At 39.0% G+C, this 25238-nt stretch overlaps 1 protein-coding gene across 13 annotated transcripts in view; it reads right to left on the reverse strand.

Annotated features, from left to right (window-relative positions):
• The window catches only part of nfix (nuclear factor I X), a 303800-nt gene that overhangs the window by 150803 nt on the left and 127759 nt on the right, over positions 1-25238 (reverse strand). For 12 of the 13 annotated variants that reach the window (XM_062971451.1, XM_062971462.1, XM_062971459.1 and 9 more), the window contains one exon: positions 16864-17395. In XM_062971451.1, the coding sequence (XP_062827521.1) occupies positions 16864-17395 (532 nt within the window). Of the gene's footprint in view, positions 1-16863; positions 17396-17895; positions 18751-25238 lie in introns of those variants that run through there. The other variant, XM_062971455.1, reaches the window with a different exon arrangement.

The following is a 25238-nucleotide window of genomic DNA, read 5'->3' on the forward strand; positions in this document are numbered from 1 at the left end:
TTGTTTTTACAAACCAGTAGTCTTGTGCTTCCAGGGTAAACCTTGCCCCGTTTCATGTTGCGGCTTTCGTTCGGGGCCCTGATCTGTTTTCAAGAGCCTCCTGAAATCGGGGGGTTCGGATCGGGGTCCGAAATTTGGGCCATTATGGGGGGGGGGGCTTTCCACCCACTGCCTTCCCTTCCTTGGTGTTCTTCTTACCTGCTGGAACCTGCTGTTGCTTCTTTGGAGTAAGGTATTCAGCTGCAGGCAGATTCTGGGCCTGCCAGCACACCTTGCCAGCCGCCACACACGCCCTGCCACACTGTGTGTGTGTGTGGGGGGGGCTTGCAAGAAGGCCCGGAGCCCACCTGCAGACTCTGCCAGCCGCCAAACATGCCCTCCACACTTTCGGAGTGTGTGTGTGTGTGTATGGCAGGGCTTGCAGGAAGGCCCGGAGCTTGCCTGCAGCCTAGCTCCAGGCCTGCCTACACGTGGGCAAGGAGGAAAGTTTGGCGCAACATGAAAGCAGATTTTCATGTCGGAAGGGGGCTTCCTGTTTCGTGCTTCCCAATAAATGGAAGGCACGAAAGAAACAGGAAAAACAGTAGAGATGAGTTTTGTGCACATGTCTACAAACCAGCACAATCTTCTGTTAGTAATTCATGGTACACTGGCACCCTCTTTCAATTTTTGAAATTTGAGAAGCCAGTTAGCAAATAAGCAATTCTGAGAGGCCATAACTACGAGATGTACTATGTTCTAGTGCCATGTATAAGGCTGGAGACAAAGTTTGGTTGTATTTGAGGGGAAAATGTGTCAAGTCACCTGTCCATTTATGGCAACCCCATAAATTCGATAGGATTTTCTTAGGAAAGGAACACTCAGAGATAGTTTTGCCTTTTGCTTTCTCTAAAATTGTATTCATTGGCAGTCTCCCTTCATAATTCTTACCAGGGCTGACCCAAAATCAGGTAAATGTTGGTGCCTTCAGGGTGCATAGTCAAAACTGAGGGCAAGTGATTCCCTAAAAAGTTTCCCACAGAACAAAGCCTGATCTCTCTGATCACATATGAATACCCCTTTGGATTTCAGCTGCTACTCCAGGATCTACAAGGATTGGCTGTTAGGGTTTCAAGCAGAGGTTTTCATCCTCTCATCCCTAACTTATTTAAAATAGTGTGGCCATTGAAGTAGGGGCATTCATTTTTTATGATGTAAGATGCCTTGAATCTCAAACTGAGAAAAAAGACAGAAAGAAGATGATGTAAGAATTCTGCTCCCTCAATTAATATTCCCTTTGGTTTCCAGATTTCTAGTAATGTTGTGACTTAAAATTTCACTTGAGCACACAAAAACAGAATTTAAGCAAAGGATGAGGTAAGTGGCCAAGGGGGTGCAAACACGACAAATATAAGAGCTCCAGGTGGAAATGGTTTTACATATCTCAGCAGTAATTTGGGGATTCAAGGATCATTTAATTGACTGGAGCAAAATTTTATTTTTGTGGGCAATGCCCTCCTTCCCCCTCCAGAGCTAAAGTCATGGTAATGCTACAGATGATGCCTGGGGCATCACATATGTCAGAATGTGCCTTATTTCTTTTATCATCACATCCTTCTTTTCAAAATTCTAGAAGTAATCATCTTATGATTGCTGTGACCAATTTACATCAGCAACATGCAGAAAAGGGAAAGCCTCATAAGATCACATTTTAATCCACCAGTTACCAAGTGTTTCCACTTACAGCATTTTAAAAAAAAAGTAAGGGACTTGATCTTTTGCTCTGTTCTTCTACCTCAAGATGTTTACAATATTTTTCTTTCAAAAAAGATACATTGAAAGGTTAAACCAAATCTTCATTAAAATAATATATTAAACAACAGTAAAAATTACTGTTGGTAATTACTAATAGGCCACGGCCACTGCCCTGGCCTATCTATCTATCTATCTATCTATCTATCTATCTATAACAATACAATACAATACAATACAATACAATACAATACAATACAATACAATACAATACATATAAACATTTATTGGGGCACCACAAGAAACTTTTGCTTCAAAAAGGGCTCCATGGCTGAAAAGTTTGAGAACCCCTGGTATAGGGAGTTTTTACAATAACCTCCGTAAGGACTTTGGGGGAGGGGGGGCATGTGCTCTGCATGACATTTTAATGCACAGCTATGTTCTCAGTAAATATATTATATTCCAATCTGAGCTGGCTCATTCCAAATAGTCTCATGTTCATTCAAGAAAATATTATATACATGTATTTATCAACTATCAGTATGCCCATTAGACTACGACTATGCCTGAGACAATGACTTTTTTATTGGAAAATGAAGTACCAGCAAACTGGTACAGGTGAATCCTGACAGCAGTGATATTGAGTGAATGTCCAAGTGAACAGGGACAGTGGGATATTTTGATCAGGACTATAGCATGAGAAAAAATGTTTTATTTTTAACTTTTTGCTCCCTAATGCAATCTTGATACAGACAGGAGCAGTGAACAGGACCAGACAGAACATTGGGTTATGGGCCAGATGTATGACTCAAATTCATTTGTTGAAGCCTAAAACATCTTTCTTTATTCACTCATTGCAGCACCAACAAGTGTATACTATGAGAATATTTGAGATTACAATTTTGTTTTTTTGTGTCAGGAGAGACTTGAGAAACAGCAAGTCGCTTCTGGTGTGAGAGAATTGGCCGTCTGCAACAAATGAAAATGCCTCATAACATCATGCACATTTTGATATACACCCTCCCAACACAATGGGCCCATGGTTATTCCTATCACTAAATCTATTGATGTGGATGTATAATGGGTGGAGAATTTGCCAAAATATAGCTATCAGTACAATTTTGTAAAAGACTGGATCTATGGCAAATGTACGGGTATTACAAAACCCGCAAGTAAGATAAATATTGTATGGCATGGGCAACATGGGCTAGAACTAGAGACACACAGGTGTGGTCTTAAATCCTAACTCATAGATGACCCTCACTTTGCAAGATCAAGTCTACCATGATCTTTCAGTCTAACATACTTCACAATGTTGCCTCAGTGACACATTCTCTAACATTTTAGAGATGAATACCAGGATATATTCAGGGTACTGTGGGCCCTTGGTTTCCACCGGAGTTTGGTTCCAGGACACCCTGTGGGTACCGAAACTGGTAGAATCCCAAGTTCATTTATATACAGACAATGGTGTAGTAAAATGGTGTCCCCTTTTTGAAATACCAAATAACTCACATGAGTACCAGAGAGAGGATCTGTGCAATAGCAGGAACCTTCAGCAGGGTATGTCTATATTTCAACTCAGTGCTTGGTAGATGGCAAGGTCAAACTTGGAAAAAAAATTAAGCCGCAGACATTTGAATCTGCATTTCCGATCAAGATTGTACTTCTGCTGTGTAGTTAATGCATCTCCACAGCATTTGTCCATTTACAGGACAATGTTAATTTTCCAGATAATGCTTCCTTCCTGGTTCTTCTTTTCATCATCATCATCATCATCATCATCATCATCATTATCATTAAGCTTAATTTGTGACATGAATTATGGTTATAGGGATGATGCCACCATTATCACTTGCAAACAACCATTTTGTGAACCTTGGAGCATTTTCTTTTAAATTGCTTTGGAAGTTTGGACACTGGGTAGTTCTGTGGATTTCTCCAATGATTGATCATTTTTTACAATCGGAAAAAAGTCATATTTACCAATATTACCACTATTCTGTGGACTGTTCTAGATTTATTCTTTTACTGAAAGGCTGTGTGCTCCCTCCAATACTAGAATGCATTTGACAATCAATTCCTACAAAACACAAAACAAATATACATGAATATCTGTCCATTACAAATAATTTGGATAAAGCTAAAATTATCAATGGCTTTGGCTTGTCTGAATAGGACCTTTAAAAAGTGACTGGAATATTACCATTTAGAAAGAACACTACAGATTTTAAATTTGGAAATAAATATTAGAACTTATGTTGACAATACAGAAAATGTCCTTATTGTTCCTAGCACTACATCTAAAGTTGAGCTGAAGAATGATCAATTAAACAAAAACAATACCTAACCTTGGTTTTATTATGGTTATTATTTCTCAGAGCTGCGAATGTATTTTTTCTTGCAAATCCAAAATAATACTGGAATAACAAATGTTTTTTTAAGATGCTTGATATATGTGATGTTTTTCTGAGAATGTGTTTATATCAACTGTACTTTTATCTAATTAAGTTATTAATTATTCTGAGCTGCAAGTTGAAACAATCAGCTTCTTTATCTCTTATCCCAGTGCTTTATAATTAAACGGTATCTCATGCTTGCCTAGATAGTATTTTGTTAGGTGGGCTAGAGAGGGTCTTTCCTACCACTGCAATCTGTTCTATGTAACAGAGAAAAATCTACTCTTGTCTCTCTCAAAAATGACTGCAAATGTTTAAATGGACTACAGAACTACATAACCACAGAACCAGAAGAATCCCAAAGTCATCAGATCCCAGCCACAAGATCTATAATCACTTTCCCACATCTAATCCAGACTGCATTGTCCTACAGACAGCAGGAGAGAATATGCTTTAATCCATCAAGTGCTGCAGAGCTGGTAATTCACATGATGGACACTTTCTCACTTCTCTGTTTAACCTGGAAATACATTCCTTCATAACTTAAAAATATTTGTAGCCAACAGAATCTATTTGTGAAGCAAAATTCATCAAATGAAAGTTAGAATTCATTTTTCACAGCATTCCAGATACATGAGCATTTGCTGCGGTAAACATGTAAGACATGAAGGCGAGAGAAAGACATCCCTCCCCACCCACACTCGCCCCACACACACATCTGAGATATACAACAAACACAAACTTGGGAGCTCCAGTTGGTCCTGGATCCCTGACTCATGCTCAGTGTACATTTACTATCTGTCAAAGAAACATTAGACATTACGCAAAAAAACTGCATGCAATTACTGCAAGGGCTCTTCGTTAAAACCAGCTTCTGGTTTTAACAAAGAGCCCTCGCACACTACTCCTCTGTTATGCCAGCTTCACTGGATGCCAATATGCTATGGAGCCCAATTCAAAGTTCTAGTTTTAACCTACAAAGCCCTAAACGGTTCTGGTCCAACTTACCTGTCCCAACGCATCTCCTCCTATGAGCCATCAAGAACTTTAAAGATCATTTGGGGAGGCCCTGTTCTCGGTCCCACCTGCCTTGCAAGCGCGGCTGGTGGGGACGATGGACAGGACCTTCTCAGTGGTGGCTCCTCGGCTGTAGAACACCCTCCATAGCAACATTCGGCAGACCCCGACTCTTTTGGGCTCCAGGAAAAACTTAAAGACATGGATATGTGCGCAAGCGTTTAATGAATAAGCACTATGACTCGACACGATCCCAATTAAGGCTTACGTGCAAGGTTCCTAGATGAATTGATCTAAGTATTTTTATTGAATTTGTTATTGGCATTGAATTTTTGCCAGTTTTTGTAAGCCGCCTTGAGTCCCCTCAGGTGAGAAAGGCGGGGTAGAAATGCTGTAAATAAATACATAAATAAATAAATAAATAAATAAATAAATAAATAAATAAATAACTTATTTCAAGGGTGTGATCAAGACTGGAGAAGTGGGGTGTTTGCAGGTGCTTTGAACCTTCTTTGCCCGATGTTGCCTTGCTCCAAAGTTTCACATGTGACTCTCCCTTCCCATGTTCCAGACATACAATTGGAAGCCCCACAGTTTTTCCAGTCCTGGTCATCACTCCAGAAGCAGCTTGCCCTATTTAGGAAATGACACCAAAGAAAATTTAAGCAGGTCTGCATTTAAGATCCAGCTTGGCTCTCATATTTCTTTCACACTTTACAGGTTCATTGTATGAAATCCCAGGAAACACCTGTGGTATATATCTCTAGGATGGCTTTTCAAGTGCTAGGAAGGCCTTTTTGTATTCAGTACACAATTGCTTACTCAATTCTTTCGTTGCAAAGTCTCAAAACTATCCTTCTAATCCTTATGAGTCTCCTCCAGAGGAATGGAAGAGCATTCCACATAACAATCAAAGAAACAATGAAACAAACTATCACGAGAGTAGTAGTTATTCCAGTCCACGAAATCACCCTCTCCTGGAGATGGGGGGTGAATGCAAATGTGGTTTTTTTTTAAAAAAAGAGAGAAATAGAATTATTTTAACACAAGCATAAGAGGATTTCATTTTTTCCAGGCTCTATGTAAAACAGCTGTCTAGAAGTGAGCAGCCAAGTCAAACCTTATTTTTCTCCTGTAACAGTGCCAAAATCTCAAGGGGGTGGGGAGCAAAGAGAGAATTCATATACTTGGGAAGTCTTTTCGGAATTTGGATCCAAAGATGAGTTAACTGAAGCAAGACTTCCATGACAGTTGCTTTTGTGCAGAAATCACAAAATGGTGGCACTGCCTGTTCAAGTCCTGCTGATTTTCTCATTCAAGATGTCTGGTGCTAAAATGCATATATCTATATATGGGTCAAAAAGTTGTTAAATTGAGTCTCCTGCTTAATCTATTTACCAAATGTCAATAGTTTGCTGCAGTTCAATTGATCTTAATATGGATGGGGAAATAAATATATTTCACATAATTTTCCCACTAAAATTCTAGAGTTCTATTCTAGCCACGATATTTTGCGATCTCCACCATATCTTCTCACCATACTGAAACAGAAGACTGCTCATGTTTTGACACATAACGGCTGTCTTTGGTAACATACTTTTAAAGATACATAACATACTGCAACACATAATTTTCATTCTTGCTGCTAAATGCTATTTTTGAACTAGAGGATAAAAGTATGGGTCAACCATTTTCATTGTGAGAGAAGCAAAACAATCTCTACCTTGTTATGAACTACAAATCTCTACAGGGCTCAGATCAGGGGTGTTTACTGTATCCTGTCATGAGAAATTGCCTATGTTTTGAAGTCTTCCAGGGAGACCACTCTTTTCACTCCACTATAGGTATATCTGGTGGGAACACATGAGATAGCTTTCTTGGTGGCTTATAAAAAGCCAGTAATTCATTGAGCCCAAGGCCCTCCAATCTTCTGTCTTGTCTTCACTTCCCGTGGATTTCAAAAGAACTGATTTTAACTTCAGAAGGAACTTTTCAATACCCTGATTCTTCAAATAAGTAAGAAGCCAAAATGATAACAATTGCCATTTTCAGAGAAACAGAGTAGTAAAGCATCTGATTAACTCACTCATTTTACAAATTGCATTGTTAGCTTGGTTTCTTTCATTCAGGTATCCACCCTTCCTTCCTAACCCCCAAATTGCAGATTTCAGATAGATGTATTCTAATCTAGGAGGCCATTACAGGGGTGGAGCAACAAGACAAGCTGTGGTCGTCCACATACCTCTAAGCCACACAATCTGCAAAGGCAGTAATAACTGTTGCTTTTCCGAAAACAATTTTCCTCTTCCCTTTGACCTGCCTGCAAGACCAGGAAAAAGCAGAGGCCATGAGACACAGCCTGCATGAATGTTTATAAGTCATCCTGTGTCAACACTGGATGGGCCTGGAAAGGCTGGGAGGAAGCAGCTGGGGATGAGACAGTATCTGCCTGACCCCACATCCCCCTCCTTAACCCAAAAGGGCTAAATCCCACCCTATGGAGGAAGGGAGAAAGCTTAGTTCCTAAATGGGACACCTCATCATCTCCTCTTGCTACACTGGCTCTGCTGAGCTGGCTTCGTACACAGTCAGCCATCCCACCCTCTTGCCTCTGCCTTGGAAAATGAAAGCAAACAAGAACTAAAATAAGCCTTTTGTGGCGTTGTGTTGACACTGCTGGTTCCAGTGAAAGGATCTTTCAGACCGGACACCTAAGTGGAGAAACAAGTGAAAACTCTCTGAGCAGCAGGCTCTGACAGTTTACACGCCAAATGGCAGATATTCTCTCTCCCTTCATATTTGACCCTGCCTGATGCTATAGATCTAAAGTAGCTCCTAAATTGCAGCACAGTTCGAGGGATGATAAAAGGAGGCCAATCCACCATGGATTATGTTTGATACCCAACCCTTTATCAGAAATATAAACTAATCCTTGAATGCCTTACATATGTATGTATTGGTATGCCACCTTTCTCACAGAGTGGAATTCCCAGAAACAATCAATTAAAAATGTTTACAATAAAAAAATAAATCACCAAATAATCAGTACAAAATCATTTTAAAAATAAACAAAAGTTTATAACAATAAATAACACATCCCAATAAAAAGCCTCCTGCTTTTACATTAAAGGTTTTATTAAGGAAAAAAAAAACCACTTTGCCTGCTTGCAAAAACAGATCAGGGAGGGAACCAGCCTGGTTCCCATGGAAGGGACTTCCAGAGGATGGGAACAGCCACTGAAAGGCCCTTTCTTGTGTCCTCACATAACAAACCTGTGACAGAGATGGGACTGAGAGAAGCCTCCCCCTGTAGATCACAAAACTCTGAAACAGGAAAGGGAGCTCTTTCAGATAGTTTAAACCTAAAAGATACACTACTTTTATCAATGCTGGCACTCATCCAGCATGACTTCATAGTACTTGCTGGGAAAACTTAAAGTCAATTCAGTCCAAATTTCCTATTGTGTCAGGAACACAGTCCAATTTGCATCGCAACTGATAAACTGCATTTATTAACGAGAGAGAATCAGAGACAAAGTCCATCCTAAAATGTCTAGGATTGTTGATATGTTTTATAGAGATATAAGATGAGTGGGGAATTAGGGGAGCCAACTGTGTAAAAGAAGAGACTATTATCATTGAGGAGAGGAGTACCATTCATCTTACATAGAGTGTGAGGGACAGGAGATAGATATGCTAACTCCCGGAAAAGAGTCACTTCTCACATGCCATTTAAAGTGGTTCTGAGCTTCACTTCCTCTGGTGGCAAGCCTTCGCGAAGACGGAAATAGCTTCTAAAGATTATGCATGTATGTATGCATTCAAATGATTCTTGGTCATGCAAAGAGATTGATATACTATCATAATTCAACTTTCCTGTTATTTCTGTGCCACCTGAAAAAAAGAAGAATTCACACTATGTTTGGTGTCTTCTTCCCTCTACCTTGCCCCTACCTATATCTGAAACAAGAGTTCAGGCAGGCAAGTAATTTTTTTCCCCAACCCGTCACTCTGAAAAGATCCATCTTCTGAGCAAGAAAGAAAAATACACAAAAGGTTCTAGATCTTCTTAATAATCCTGTAGAATATGTAGAAATCATCAGTGGCGACATCTGGTGCCTGATGCCTGTCACATCCAACAGGATGGAAGTTCACAAGCCTCAACCTGGTAGAAAACAAAATCCCTGGGAGAAGTCATACAAGCTGCAGCATTTTTAGGAACTGGCACCTGGGAGAAAAGGCGGGGCACATAGAAAAATGTGCCCAGAGCAGGAGGGATGGGAAAAATGCCCAAGTAATTTTGCTGATCTTTTTTTTCTTTTGAATGTTGTAGGAAAGGAAAGTGATTTCTCTCACCTGAGGAATTCCTGACAATTAGCTTAGCATGGATGAACAGTTTTAAAACAGGGAACTAAATTAAGAGTATACATTTTCCTAATTTTAAGTAACACATTACTCAGTGATTCAAAAGGAATCAGGAAGACTGAAAGTCATCAGCTTTATGGGGTTGGAAAACAAGGCAGCAACACGGATGGAAATTATGGGTCCCAACACATTAACCTGAGTTTTCTCTATTTGAAACTGGTTAAGAAAAATCTCAGCTGAGGCACCACACCCTTTAGGAGATCTAATTCTATACTTGCATTTTCTTCTGGTTCAGAAACCCCACTTTCCACCCAGAGTTTAATCCAAGAGCCTGCTTCAAGAACCTATCTACTAGTTTACAGTCAGACATACGTCGGCAATATCCCACAATCCAGGAAGATTTCCGCACCAGAAGAAAATTGGTTAGACCAGAATTTGTTTGAAAACAAACAGCATTAAGTTGGCTCCCCTGTTCTCTAGTTATGTTGTATGGTTTTCAGGTTATCAATGCCGGTCTATGGCTCCGATGACAGTATAAAGAGTACACCACTCCCATTACAGTTTAGAATTTCTTTTGGTAAATTTCATTGATTACTTTCCCAAAACCAGTTTATTATACTGAAGTAGTACCTTCTTTTTACTGAAGATGACAAAGAAGAGACATTCATCCAAGTGGCCAGAGAGTATATTACTACTTTGAGAGAACAAATTGCTCAGTCTGTGATTAAAGCAGATAATAATTATGTTACTGTAAAGCACACCGCATTGGCTGAAAAGGGATGGGAGTCAACTATTATATAATTATACTAGCTGTGCCCGGCCACGCGTTGCTGTGGCAAAGTGGTGGTGGTATTGGTTAAAAATTGTTGTGTAATTTTTATTTGACGTTATTTGCAATTTTTTATTAATTTTATTGTAAGTTATACTTTTAATTATTATATTTTATTATTTTCTTGTATTATTTTTAGTTATTTTGTTATTATAGTATTTTATTGTATTAATTTTTAGTGTTTTTTATTATTTTTTATTGGGTTGCTAGGAGACCAAGTTGGAGGAGCTGAGCCTTCTAACTGGCAACAATTGGATAAAAGCAATTATTCCTCTCTCTCTCTAATTAGGACTTTATTTTTCTTTTCTTTTTGTTGTATCAACCTAGAGGCGTGGATGATGGGTTGTGTTGTCAAATTTCGAGGTTGGGGGGCCTGTAGTTTTGTTGTTTTGTGGGTCGCCGTGATGCCATCACTCTTTTATATATATAGATTGGATAATTGGCCAAGAGCACCCAGATCATACCTTGCAGAACAAAGCTATACCATCCCATCTCAAATTACACTACACATAGAAAGGCCAGGTCACTGCTGGCCTGGCTCAAAATTTGCTGGACTTACTTGCAAAAGCTGAAATACAGTATGAGGCCCTTTTAATATTGAAAATGCTTTCTACTTGAACAAATTGATTATTGAGAGCAGATATCAGACACCTAATGTAGTATAGCCAATAGTCTCTGTTCTACCATATGTGAACTGGAAAGATGAAGGCTAATAACCTGAAATTATTGGAACACCACATTCAACATGTCACTTCTAAAATCTCAATTGTTCAAGACAACATGTAACTGCTTTTTACTCCATAACATATTAATAATGGTGTCTTAATTAGACCTGTTGTTCTAATGAATTTGTAGATCCTGGCGAACAACAAATTATTAAGTAACAAAACCTTAGGGACAATAGCTATAGGGCAAATGACACAGACACTTTATGGCGTTCACTATTCATATCAAGAATTGAAAACTGTTATCTTGTGCACTCAAGAATCATGCCATAGTATCAATGAATGTGAAAAGAAATAGAAGAAGCTTTTACTGTTTAGGTGGGAAGGTCGGCAATACTGACAATATAGACAAAGTATTATAAAAAATAAAAAAGAGAAAATTAGTGAATCCATCAGTATGACAGAAACAATAGGACACATGACTGGGAGTATTAATGCAAAGGATTGGCAGACTCGATCCAGACAGAAACCGTACCTCTTTGCAAAGTATGCCTCTACCAATGGCAGATGTCATCTACAGTCTTGGGACTTTCCAGAAATAAGCAATGAGGAATGTACATAAAATGCCAATATAGCACAGAGATCTAACTTTTATAAAAATGATATTTTAAAAGAAATAAACACATATCAAGACCCATTCAGTTGCTATTTGTTTTTAAGTACCGTGTAATTTGCCCTTGAGTTACCTAAACGTTAAGGATAAAAAGACAGCTTTTGGACAAGATGAAAGTCTGTTATTCACACAGTACATGTGTGTGTGTGTGTGTGTGAGAGAGAGAGAGACTGAGAGAGAGGGAGGGAGGGAGGGAGGGAGGGAGGGAAGAAGAGAAGGAGAGGGGGAGATACAAATAGTGGGACTCTGGTCAAAGTGATTATGCCAGTTTTCAAGCTGTTCCTCCCAGTACAATGTTCCCTGTTGCAAGAGAGAAGGAAACTTACTAGTGAGGCACCATGGGCACCAATATGATTCTTTTTTGAAGTAGTGCAGCTTTCCTCTAGAAGCTAAGCTAACTCAATTAAAAGCAAACTGTTATAAGTACAGTAGAGTCTCGCTTATCCAACGTAAATGGGCCGGCAGAATGTTGGATAAGTGAATATGTTGGATAATAAGAAGAGATTAAGGAAAAGCCTATTAAACATCAAATTAGGTTATGGTTTTATAAATTAAGCACCAAAACATCACATTATACAACAAATTTGACAGAAAAAGTAGTTCAATATGCAGTAATGCTATCTACTAATTACTATATTTACGAATTTAGCACCAAAATATCATGATATATTGAAACATTGACTACAAAAATGCGTTGGATAATCCAGAATGTTGGATAAGCGAGTGTTGGATAAGTGAGACTCTACTGTACTAGTAAAGAGTGCTTACTTCATAGACTATGCAGCAGAAATTAAGAATCAGGAAAGCAACTACATATGGGATCCCTGGACTCCACGAATACTCTATCCCTACCAAGTCCTTCATTCAGTGTGCAAACCAGGCCTAGTACGCTCGCAACAAGGGATGTGGTGCTTGTTCCCATAGTCTCTACACAGCCCAGTGACCAAAGTAATTGTGTACAGGACATTTGTGGTAGGAATTTTATATGGCTTCTTAAGAACTGAACAACAACACTGTGTCCCTAGCATTATAAGAGGGAGTCATAACTCTTTCCCATGCAATTTTCCTCGATTCAAATTATCCTTCACTCCTACTGCTGTTTCCTCTGGGAAGGGGTGGGTATGCAGGGAGATTTGCATAAAATCTTTTATCCTATCCCCACACGAGATAAAAACCAGCATTATTTTTACAGCTGAGATGAGACAAACTAAAGACTAGAGATGAAGTTATGACAGTTTGCATTTTTGTCAGGCTGTCATCTACACATTATTCTTTAAAAAATTACTCACTGCAGTTCTTGATGCTGCTTATATTGGAATCCAGTTAAATCAAGAAAGCATTGTATTTAATTCCTGCCCTTCCCCCCTTGTCATTAAAGTCATAGCTAGATAGAGAATATTGCCACCTTTTAGGGTGAACTTCACACCATCTTGGCAAACATGTGTTCCCATACCCGCATCTGCTGCAATAATGCAAGTGCAGATCATTCACATAGGAGAATCAATGGGAGGGAAGAAGAGATGGAACAGTTCTTAACCTTTACTGTACTCGCCATTTTGAAAATTATTTCCATGCATATGAAAACATTTCTGTACTGTTCACCAAATACAACTTATTCAGCCAGCAAAAATGGCAATACAAAAATAAATCATAACTAAAATAATAAATTATCTACTGTATATACTCGAGTATAACCCTAGTTTTTCAGCCCTTTTTTAGGGCTGAAAAAGCTCCCCTAGGCTTATACTCGAGTGAGGGTCCTGGCCGGCTTCTATTCAGGTCAGCTTATACTTGAGTATATAGGTATTCAGAATTGGACAGTCTTATCTTATTAAAGTCTTATTATTATCTTAAATTACAGTTTTATATAAATATTCAAAAACATTTAACCTATTGATGCCTCAAATAATGCAATTTTATTATTATCTATTTTTATTTTTGAAATTGACCCGTAGCTGCTGCATTTCCCACCCTCGTCTTATACTTGAATCAATACGTTTTCCCAGTTTTTGTGGTAAAATTAGGTGCCTCGGCTTATATTCAGGTTGGCTTATACTCGAGTATATACGGTAGCTTAATCAGTAGCCAGAACCTAAAAATTATAACATTATCAAACAATGGGTGAAGAAAAATTGTTTTCAATATGTGTCTAAACTGCATCAAAGTTGGCATGTTCTTTTATTTCTTTTGAGGACAAAGTTCCACAGAGTGGACACGACAAAGAAAAAAATTACCCTCAGAACATGTAATCGTATACTACCTCAAAATCTGCAGCTACCCAAATTACAACAATAACATTCCCAACTTCTGTCTTCTCCTAATAACTTTGGTAGGAAGTTAACAGGGGACAAGCAAAGCGGCTCAGTGCCATTCAGGATATATTTAATCAGGACTTTATTTTCAAGGCCCACATGAAAAGTGAACTTTCAAACTTGGGCAGAATATAAAACCCAATTGAAGCCTCTTTTCCTCGCCAACTGGTTGGTTTTGGCAGAAGCTTCTCTTCTTGTTTTGCCCTTGCGGGAACCTTCGAGTAAATTCACTTTTCCCTCTCACCACACTTTTTCACCTGTTTTGTTGCATTTAGATCTGGCATTGAAGAAGATATCTAAGGTGTTTTTGGTAAATTTCAAAGGAATAGATTTGCACACAAAAAGCCCATGGCATATCAGCCATGTTTCTGGCTGAAGTTCAGCCAACCACTGACATTTTCAAATCCAAAATTTTTAAAAAGGCCTTACAAATGCAAGGTTTTTTTAATAAAAAAATAGGACCCTCTGTTAAAAGAATTAAAAATAGCTTTTATGATTCATCTTTACCACCAAAATACTAGTGATTTTCTTTTATTTATGACAAAACAAGAGCCAAAGATTATCTGGGAAATATATTTAGTGTGTCTTTGGACCATCTCTCTCATCTGTGGGCTCTTTTGACCTGCTTTCTTGCTCTTTTTTCACTCAAACGACAGACAAATTGTAAAATCCTTCATAATGAAAACAAATTTGGGAAGTGAATGAATTCTACACAGGTAGTCCTAGGCCTACAGGAGGGCTTAGGTCTAGGTAGATAGCTTCCTTGGTGTTTATAAAGAAGGGGCAAGAAAGATATGGCCTGTACAGTCCCACAATGCTGGCATATGAGCACACTTCTATGAGAGCATGCGTATAAAAATAAAAATAAACATGACGAACCATTCAGAGATCAAACACACTTCTAACTTTTCAGTTTGCTTGTCAGCCACAAAATAGTGCCTTAGCCACTATATTTATGTTTATAAATATAGATTACACACACACACACACACACGCATATATATTATATAGAGAGAAGAGCTCATCCCACAAATCAATATAGCATTTTGCATGGCTAACTTGGGATTTAAATGATAAATATTTAGAATTTACTACATCTTTAGGATGTAGTAAAAAAGTTCAGTTACATTTATAATATAAAATCTATAGTTTTGTGATTTAATTTTCTAAGCTGCCTCTTAAGCGCATTATAGAAGGAATGTCAGTGTGAAACATAATTAACAAGCAGATAATGAACAAACAGATAGATCCATACTTAGCTTTTCCTGTATGTACCTATATGTGAGCAAACATAGTTTGAGTGATATCTGAACGAGATTTTTTATAAAACAGGGCTTTATTTTTGCATGTTCTTGCATGTGAAGAGCTTCCATGCCAGGCAGAAGGAGGGGAGAAGATGTCTCTGGGTTAAGAATTAGTATGTGTTACCTTTTCTGGGGAAGCAATTGGGGCCTAGCTTTGTATTTACATTTATACTGGGGAGAGGGGAGAAGGGGACAGAATATAACTTGTCGAAGAAGAACACTGTTCATTACTTGCCAAGCCGGGAAGTGCCCCGAGCTGTGCAGAATAGATGATATGAGTCTGCCAGTAATGCCATCCGCAGGCGCTGAGATGAACCTCCTGACAATGTCCAGAGGCTGCTCCATGCACACTGGGTGGACATACACTAAAAAAAGGAGAAAAACCTCCTGACAATATTATTAAACTGAAACTAAGGAAATACAAAACTATTTTGGGATACAGAAGATGATAAAAAGTAGCCTGTTCAATTTGACACAGCAGAGATTTGCAGTTAGGAAAGGAAAAGTTCAATGAGGAGGGGACAGCAACTAGAAAAGAGGCTGGATGACCGGGTCTCCGACTACCTAAACAAACTATAATAAAATAAGGAAAAGCATGAGAATGAGAAATAAGAGAACAACAAAGGAAGGAGGGGACAGAAATAGGTGGATTCCTCTCAATATAAATCAGCACAGCAAAAGGTAAACACACAAATCACCCCCCTGCCAGCCCATTCAGATCTCAAAGTCTGTAACAAATTACATGTATCTGGGCAAAGGCTAAAAATTAACCAGCATTTTCTGTTTCAACTGAAAACAAACCCCCCCCCCCCCCCCCAAAAAAACCCTGAAATATATATTTTAAAAATTATTCATGGCCGGCGTGCACAGTGTGCACGTGCACACACACACACATATATACAGTAAGATTGGGGTGGAGAAAAAAACAAAACAGAAACAAAACCAAGGGGTTCCAAACCATCTCATGAAATGCTCCCTCTCCACTGAGAAACTTGTTTCTACATGGGACAGCAGACATGGAAAATTTTATTGTTTGAATGCTGCTGTGCACTGTATAAAAATGTCCATGACTTCTTCTCTGTATATTTGTGGTTTTGCAAACCATGGGCACACCGATATATTAAATCAAGCCAGCACTGGCAATTAGGAAAGGGAGGCAGAGAGACAAATCAAGCAAGGAAAACAAAAGCCTCACTTTGAGATAAGTGCTCCCCAATTCCAAATCCTAATAAAACCAATCTTCTTCTCTTCAGTAAATGGACATTTACATATTCTTATTCCCCAGCTTGCAGGAAGAGGGATTTACCTCACCATGGGCATCACAGGCAGGAGAGAAACAGGTAGTCATGAAAGATTATTTATCCACTGTGACTTTTTTCAAATACAGGGTGGGATGGGTCATCTTAGTACATTTTTGAAAATAGCAATTTGTTAAATTTTGGAGAAAAGAAACAGAGAGAAAACAAATAACTTCAAAAAAAAGTAACTGTCTTTAAAATTAAACACACATATAACAACATTTAAAAAAAAGGCAGCAACAGTGGAGCAGAGGAATTTGTATGACCTACCAGGAGTGTGAACAAAATACGCCAAGTAAAGATCCAGTTCTTTAATTGTGACTCCAATGTGATGTGGCTGGACACAAAGGCCCGGGTTTGAGCACTGCGGTGACTTGTACAGCCGCTCCCCGTCAGTACTTTCAAGAGGGATCCCTTTGAACAAGATGACCATAACTAGGTCCAGCCTCCAAACCTTGTCAGCTTGCCTCAGGCAGTCAATCCTGCGGATTTTGCCCTTCTGATCTGGGTTGGAGAGGACGCAACACGGTGCCTTCTTGCCCGTAATGGTCAAGACGAAGTCCTCGCGAAATTCTGGGCGGATGTCCTTGCGTAGCTTGGCCAGCAGCCTGGACGCCCATTTTTGCTTGATCTCAGGCTTTTCACCCAGTAATTCATCCTTCACAGCGCGCTCCTCATCCTTTGACATCCGCTTCTCATGCTTCTTAAAGTACTTTCGTTTCCGAGCTTGCAGGTTGAACCATGTGTAGGAAAAGGCACGGACATGAGGAAGGAGAGCTTCAATGAAAGGGTGGAATTCATCCTAAGGAGAACAGGACAAGAAGAAAGGGTGCAAAACAAGAGAAAAAAACTCATTAGAATAAGAAAAAAGGGAGAGCAGGAAATCAGTCTTACCACTGAATTTTTTCTGATGCCAAAAACAATTACAAACTGAGAAACAGACAATTTCATCAGCAGCAAACCAGCAGCAAGATAAAACGCACCAAAAGAGGGTTGCCAAGGAGGGAAGGGAAGGGTAGAGGATGGGTGCTCGGGAATAATTTCAATTCTTTAATGACATATAAAAAAATCTTTAAAAATGATAATAAAACCATGGAAGTAAATTTTGGCTTTCCTAAAAAATAAAAGTTTGTTCGGCCATGCTGTGATCAAAGGCAAAACTGATTACGTTCTCTCTTGACAAACACAATGCCTTGAATAATTTCTATATAATCAAATAATTTTAGGGGTCTGTCTGATTTTATTTATTTTTTAAAATAAAATTTAAAAACATTCAGACAGGGAAAAAATTGAAATAATTACCATTGCTCTGGCTCATCCCGGCGAAGCTAAGCCACCGATTCAGAAATTCTGGGCTCAGAATTGCAGAGTATGGAGGGGGGGGGGTACTGGGGCTTTGAGGTGGAAGCGGGAGGAGGCGAGAAATAGGAGAAAAGTAAAAAATGTAAGAAGGAAGTGCACAGTGCACACAAGAGAGAAGGGTGTATCCTAAATTAGATGGAAAGCAATTGTTGGCTCCATTATTCACTGCAAACCCTTAACCAGATTGTTCAAGTCTTATTCATTAAGAAGAGTAGGAGAGCAAAAAAGCATTAAAAACTAAAAAAAGCAAGTTAGGAATGGAAACATCAGCAAAGAACAGAAATAATTCAACCTCACCCCCGCCAGCACAACAGAGAGAAAATAGGATCAAAAATACCAAAGAACAAAAGAATAAATAAGAAAGGTGAGGATAGTGATGATGATGATGATAATGATAATAATGATAGTAATATTAATAATAATACAGAATGAGAAAAAAAAATAAAAACAAGGGAGGGAACAACAGCAACTGATCAGGAGGGGGAGCTGAGAGGAGGGAAAAGAAGCTCGTTCAGCGTTGGCAAAGATGCAAAGATGCAACTTAGATGTGGTTCCCTCCGCCTGAGAACAGGGGTGATCGCAGGTCTAGGGGAAAAGGGACAGACTCCGCTCTGGAATCAGCTGTGATCGGCTGCTGGCAAAACCCAACTGCTGGGGTATAGGGGATTTGGTTGTTGTTGTTTCCCCCCTGTTTTTTTCCTTTCCTTTTCCTCTTAAACTCTCTTGCTTGCTTGCTTTCTCCTTTCATGCTCAGTCCCCAACCATTTGCCTGTGCCAATGCCAGCAGAAAAAAAAGAGAGAGTGAAAGGGGGGGGGGGGAGAAAGAGGATCCACCTATTTGGCAAGGAGACACATCGTGGAGCAGCCAATGGCTGCATCAAAGGGAAAGGGAGGTGGAAAGGGGGGGGGAGGTTGGCGGAGAAAGAATCAAGAAGGGGGTGGCACAGAAAGAGAGGGAGGGAGAGAGAGAGAGAGATTGTGCAGTTAAGAGATTGAAAACAATTTGCCAAATCGACAAGTTCATATCTAATGAATAAGCCAAGTCCAGCCGCAATGAAATTTTTATTGGACAGCAGATTTTGGCAGGGAGGTGACTGGCAAAATATTTTAAACAAATAAATATCCTAGCATCCACCTTTCTATTCACTCTCCCCCCCCCACCACCACCACAAAGACATCCCACAAGGCCTCAGAAAAAGCAGCTGTTCTGTCTTCTCTCGCCATCTCATTCTCTTTCTGTTGTCTCTCCCTACTCACAACTATTTGTATAAAAAGAAAAGGCCAAGGGAAAACATTTCCTTCCAATTATAACATCTTCTCTTCAGCATACTTAGAATTAAGATATTGCTATCCTACTTTTTCTTGCTACAAACAGAATTCATTTAAAGTCTATTCACTCCCACACTCTTAAAGGTATTGTTTCTCAAAGTTTCTAATGTGGTCTATTACAGAAAGGATTTTTCAGACTATGCTGAGGTTATTGGTAACATTGTGTACCTTGTACCTTCTCCCAGTCTTCTACTATTTCTATCCTGAAAATTTTCACTCCTTTCCAACCGTAACAATATCACTGTCAGATTAGATTAACTAGTCTCACATCCCACATGGAGACTAGTCACTTATACCAAAATCTTTAAATGGCACACACCATTACTATAACCTTAAAATTACAAATCAATGTATTGCAAAGATGTTAACTATTTTGAAAGTCACACAGTAAAGAGCAAATATTTTAAGATATACCATCTCAACACTCTCTTCTTTTTGTTGTCTTGTTATTATTGCAAATGTCACATGCTTTAACCAAAAAGGAATCCATAAACTCAATTCTGGGAGAAAACCAGTAATTAATTTGAAATAAAAGCATGGGGGAAGAATAATAATAGCATGGGGCAGAATAATGCAGGATATAATCTCCAAAAAGCAAGAAAAAGAGAAATAGAAGAGAAAAGGGAAGTGTTAAATTTCAAGAGTACTTTTTAAAAAGAAGGGAAGAAAGGAGAGAAAAACAAATCTAAAATTAGGGGGTAGAAACTGCATGGAGCCCACACTTTTCTAACTGCCATCCCCAAGTATTTGGTGTCTGAGAAGATCATGAAGGCAACAATAGGAGTGCATTCCCTTTGCCTGCTTGCTTTTTCTAATCCTATCCATTCATGCACATTACCACTCGGAACTTCTCTGTGCCAAACGGCAGTGACAGCAGAGCTGTTCACTTCAGAGAGGGTGAATTTACACGCAAACTGGGGGTTCGGTTCCTCGAAAGTGCAAGATGTTATACATTTAAACTGGCAAAACCATCCATGAGCATTCCTTGCCTAAGAAAACCCTGTGAAATTCATAGGTTGTCATAAATTGAGGAGCAATGTAAGGGCACACATACACACACATCCTTGTATCGCAAAAGCCTCTGATTATCTGCAGCCTTGACCATGCTTGCCTAGCTGCAGCACTTGAGAAGCCAAATACTCCAAACAGGGGTGGGGTGGAGGGATACTCTGTGGATATGGCATAAAAGAGGGACCTAAGCCAAAACCTTCCCTATTGCCCAGGGCCAGCTATAGGCCTTGCTGCCAGATTTCCAGCTCTGAAGCAGGCAGTTTAAATCAGAGCTCCTGGATTTGTGCTCACAAATCAAAGGGCTTAGGCTTTCCCCCACCATCACTCCTTCTGTAAGGAATGGTGAAGGGCTACCTCCCCTTTCCCCACCCCAGGCTCACAGACCTGGCACCGGCTAACCTGTGCCACATTAAAAGCAGGCTACAGGTCCTCAAACCTCTTGCCACTCGCTCGTAGTAAATAGGTTGTCCGCTTGGGAAAAACGCAGGCCTTCCCACACCTCTCTGTGACCTTAGCGACAAACTCTCAGAGGACTGCAGACAAAGGTGATCTGTCCACAGCAGTGTTAGGTAATACCTGAGCCTACTCCTTTCCATACATCAGGCAGATTAAAAGTGGTTGTGCAGGCAGGCCGCAAAGGTGGAAGAGTTCCACCCAAACACAAAAGCTCAGAGATTATTTTTCAATATTTGGGGGTCGGGAATGGGAGAGAGTGGGTAAGCTGAAACAGCAGAAAGGAGAATAAAGAAGATAAAAGGGGAAATGAACTCCTGCCCTTCTCCTTCCCTCACCCCTTCAAATATTTCTGAAGTCTGTCACTGAAATGTAAACTTCATTTAAACCAGTCACTTCCTTGTTACCTGGGAATTTGCAGCTTCCCAGGTTCTTATAGAATTAGGATTTTTCTTGTAAAAGGCTGCCTTTTCTTTGAAACTTCAAGCATCTAACAACATTTGCATTAAAAAACAAACTAAAATACTGTATGATCGGCATCTATAAATTCTTGAACAGCTTCCTATGTGTAAGATTTTGTAGCACAGAATTGTTTTAATTACAGTAATACTAAGTTTACAAAGACACACAAGAGGAGCAGCAAACTCTATATTATGAAAGTAAAATAGAATGACGTACAAAACAAAACCAAATAATTTTTTTCTGTCACCAGCTGAACCATTTCTTTCCTGACCAGATTAGAAATTGGGCGCAAAATAAAACAAGATATATGAATCTCGTCTTGGTCTAAGGTCAAATCACATTAATTTATTGCTAAAGCAATGGTTTCATAAAATACTATTTTATATTATCAACAGCAACAAACAACAACAGTATAGTATAGTGCTACCATGCTAACCGTTTTGGGGATGTCTTCCCAGTCTTGTATTTTTTCTTAGAACAGGAGTAGTAATGCTTATATTAGACACACTTCAGAACTGTCGAAACACCTGCTCCCTGCAATCTATTTCATAGCCCAGCATCCTTCAAGACAATACAAAGATATTTAGGGTGTATGTCTTGCACTGCAACAACACACTGATATCCCTGATGATGGTGTCACCCTCAGCAACCACTGGGATTATTTGTGTACAAAGGCAGGCCTAGGCAATGTTGGCTTGCATTAAAATGATACTCAAACCACAATTAAAAATTAATATGGATCTATAAGACCTTATAGCATGCCCATTCATTAAAGTTAGTTTTTATGGCTTATGCTGTTGTTCTGTCTTCCTTGTTCCTTAATAAAAACAGCATGGTTTGAGCACTGGACTCTGGAGATTAGAGTTTGGATCCCTGCTTGGCCACAGAAAACCCATGACATTGGACAGTCACATACTGCCCATTTCAGAGGAAGGCAAAACCCTGAGAGAGGTTCACCTTAAGGTTCCTGTTAGAAGTTAGAAACAACTTGATGAAACACAACAATAATTTAAAAATCATAACTTTAATTTAAAAGCTAGTCTCTCTCTTTTTGCATTCTCCACAAACACAGTAAATTAGCATATACACACTATATGGGATGTGTATGATGTTTTCCATTTTATTTAAAATTTTGCAAATTATGTGATGCCACAAATAAACTAGAAAAAGAATTCTGCATTAATTAGGAAGATATATGGGACAGATTTAATTAATTTTTAAATTTGAGTTGATATAAAAGTTAAGGACTTAACAGGAATATTCGCTATCCATGCAAATGATATTATAGAAGGATTGCAATTGGAACAAACTTGCTGTGGATGTTAGCCATGGGAAGCATCCAAAACAAGGAAATAATTATTCTAGTTCATGGGTTTTAATTACGGTTTTGAGCATGTCCAGTCCACTTCCACACAGCAATAGGAGCTAAATTCATATTCTTGCAAATACAGTATTTTAGCAGTTTGCTGCCTTTTGCTAAGATTCCACTCATAATGAGCTTACTCCATTACACACAGTTACCACGTGAGAGTCAATGAGGCCTGTATCATCTAGATCACACTTTACTTATTTTTACTTATAAATCATCCCTTTTTGGAATGACAACACCCCTACTTTTAAACATAATGTTATTACTACTAGCTTTGTTATAGTGTGTGAGTATGTTAACACAAACAATATTTATTTCTCATTTCAAAATGTTATTCAGGAGGTAATGTTGTAAAATATTTGGTCATTTGGAGCCTTTTTTCTGTTTTTAAACTTAAAAATGAGAGAAGCACCCAATTTTAAATAAGTATCCTTCTTATTATTCATAAGTAACAAATCACTTTTTATAAAAACAAGTAATGCCAGCAGGCTGTCTTTTGCAATAATGTTTCCAAGCTCTGGTTAGGACTACTGAAGAAACTGGCTTTGATTGTTTCCCATATTCTAAGTTAATACTTTGCGTAAATAAAATAGAATGAATGATGTTTTAGGAAGGCCTCTCTTGTGCACTCTCTCAGATAAATCAACACACCAGCTAGAAGAGAAGAGAACAATAAAGTGGAGGGAAGGAGCTAAACAAAAATAGAAACCTTTGAAACAAACAATACTGGGGGGGTGGGTAGTTAGTGCATGTGGGAAAAGGAGCAAATAAAATGGGATGGCAGATAGTAAATCTACAGTTGCTGCGGATGAAGGGCATCATAAAGAAAACATGAAAAAGAAAATAACCCAGCCAGACATGATACTCTTGTAATTAACTGTAGATTACAAATACGCTCCAATACAACTACTACTACTACTATTACTACTACTTTTGGCACTCATTTCTCTTTTCATTAATTCCAAATGCATTAACAAAGAATGGTGTTATGCAGGTGAGGTTCTCAAGAACATTGGAGAAGAGACTTCTTTTTCTTCTTCACCGCATGTTCCCATAGATTTGGGAAGGCCATTCCTCCCTAAAGTTGGTCGTGATGTTTGCAGTGCAGTCTTCACCATGTCTACTTAGAAGGAAGTTCTACCACATTTAATAGGGCTTGCCTTGAGATGTGTGTGTGTGGGAGGGGGGGGGCTACAGGCTTGATTACTTTCAAAACTTTCCAACTCCTGGTGCCTTTCTTATTTATTTATTTATTTATTTACTTACTTACTCATTGATGTCATTTTGTTTGCCCCTCACTTTCACTCTTTTCCAGCAACAGGAGCAACACATAAAGCTTTCTTGGGGTTGTCATAGAAACAGTCAGTAGCACCCTGGCAAACTACTTCCCCAGTGAATGAATAGCACATAAATTTCCACTCTCCACAGGGCTAGTGAAACCTACAACATATTAGCCTGTGGCTTGCCCCTGCCGGATTTTTCCCCACTTACAGTGTTGAAATGAGAAAGCTTTAGCTAACAATGAGTCAGTGGGATTTTATGTCTGGTTTGGCTCTGATCCAGAGACTGTAATATGGGGTGCAGAAACTGAGTGGGATGAATCTTGCCTTTCCATTATTGTAAGAAGTTATGAAACACCAGGTTTTGCAAGACACACACCATGCTTTAAGAACCGAAAGTAGAGTCCTATAAACACATGCCCAACCACAACAGAGCTTTCAAGAAAATAAAAATCACTAGAAGGAAACAGCCAACTCAGTTGTGGGTTTAGGGCAATTAGAATCCTTATCGCTATTGCCTTAAATAGAGAGAACAGGCTCCGATTATAGGCGCTTTACTTTTAGATTTTGGTTTTTATGTTGTGCTGCTTTGCAACATAGCTTCTCGTAATCAGAATGCCAGCCAAATTCAGCCCTAAGCAAGGGTCGGCCTCTCATTGAAGTCCCTCCAACATTAGACAGCATTAGTTTTTGCAAGCAGAGGAAATGTTTATTCACTCACGACTCCCATCCTCCCTTTACATATTACACAATAAAACCCACAGACCAATATAATTTGCTGTAATAGTTATATCAGTTTGATTCTCCTCTTCATTCTTCTCAGCTAACACAAGCGTCTGCCTGAAAAGTTTTTCTCTCTCTGACCTGATTTAGCACAAACAAGAGAAAACTGTGCAGCAGACTCAACGTCCTAACGAACTTGAGTTAATTAATGCTAGGAAAGAAAGACGCTCCCTCTCAGCCTCTTGAATCATGGTTCACTAGCCTTTTCAATTTTCTATGTCCAAAAAAAAAGGTGGGGGGAGGTCGCATTCAAATATTTTTTTTTCCCCTGTCTGAGCAGGGAAAATAAACAATGTACAGAATGAGGAGGAACAGCACCCATGGAAAAATCAGTGAAAGAACATGTTATAAAATATTTTACTTTCTGAGAGAGATAAACGGGACAGAAGATTTTAAAAGTTTCAGAATGCCTTCATAATTAATTTGGAATTAAAAGAGGAAAAAGTAGGAGTAAAAAATGCATTGGTGATTACTTTCCCATGTCTTTGTTTCTAAATAATAGGGACAAAGAGTAGCCGAAATTGTGACTCTCAGGTAATTAATCCAATCTTCCTTCTGTGTGCAACCAGAAAACACCTGGATTCAGACGGCAAGAT

This window comes from Anolis carolinensis, chromosome 2 (genome assembly GCF_035594765.1).
Source record: "Anolis carolinensis isolate JA03-04 chromosome 2, rAnoCar3.1.pri, whole genome shotgun sequence".
Classification (NCBI taxonomy): domain Eukaryota; kingdom Metazoa; phylum Chordata; class Lepidosauria; order Squamata; family Dactyloidae; genus Anolis; species Anolis carolinensis.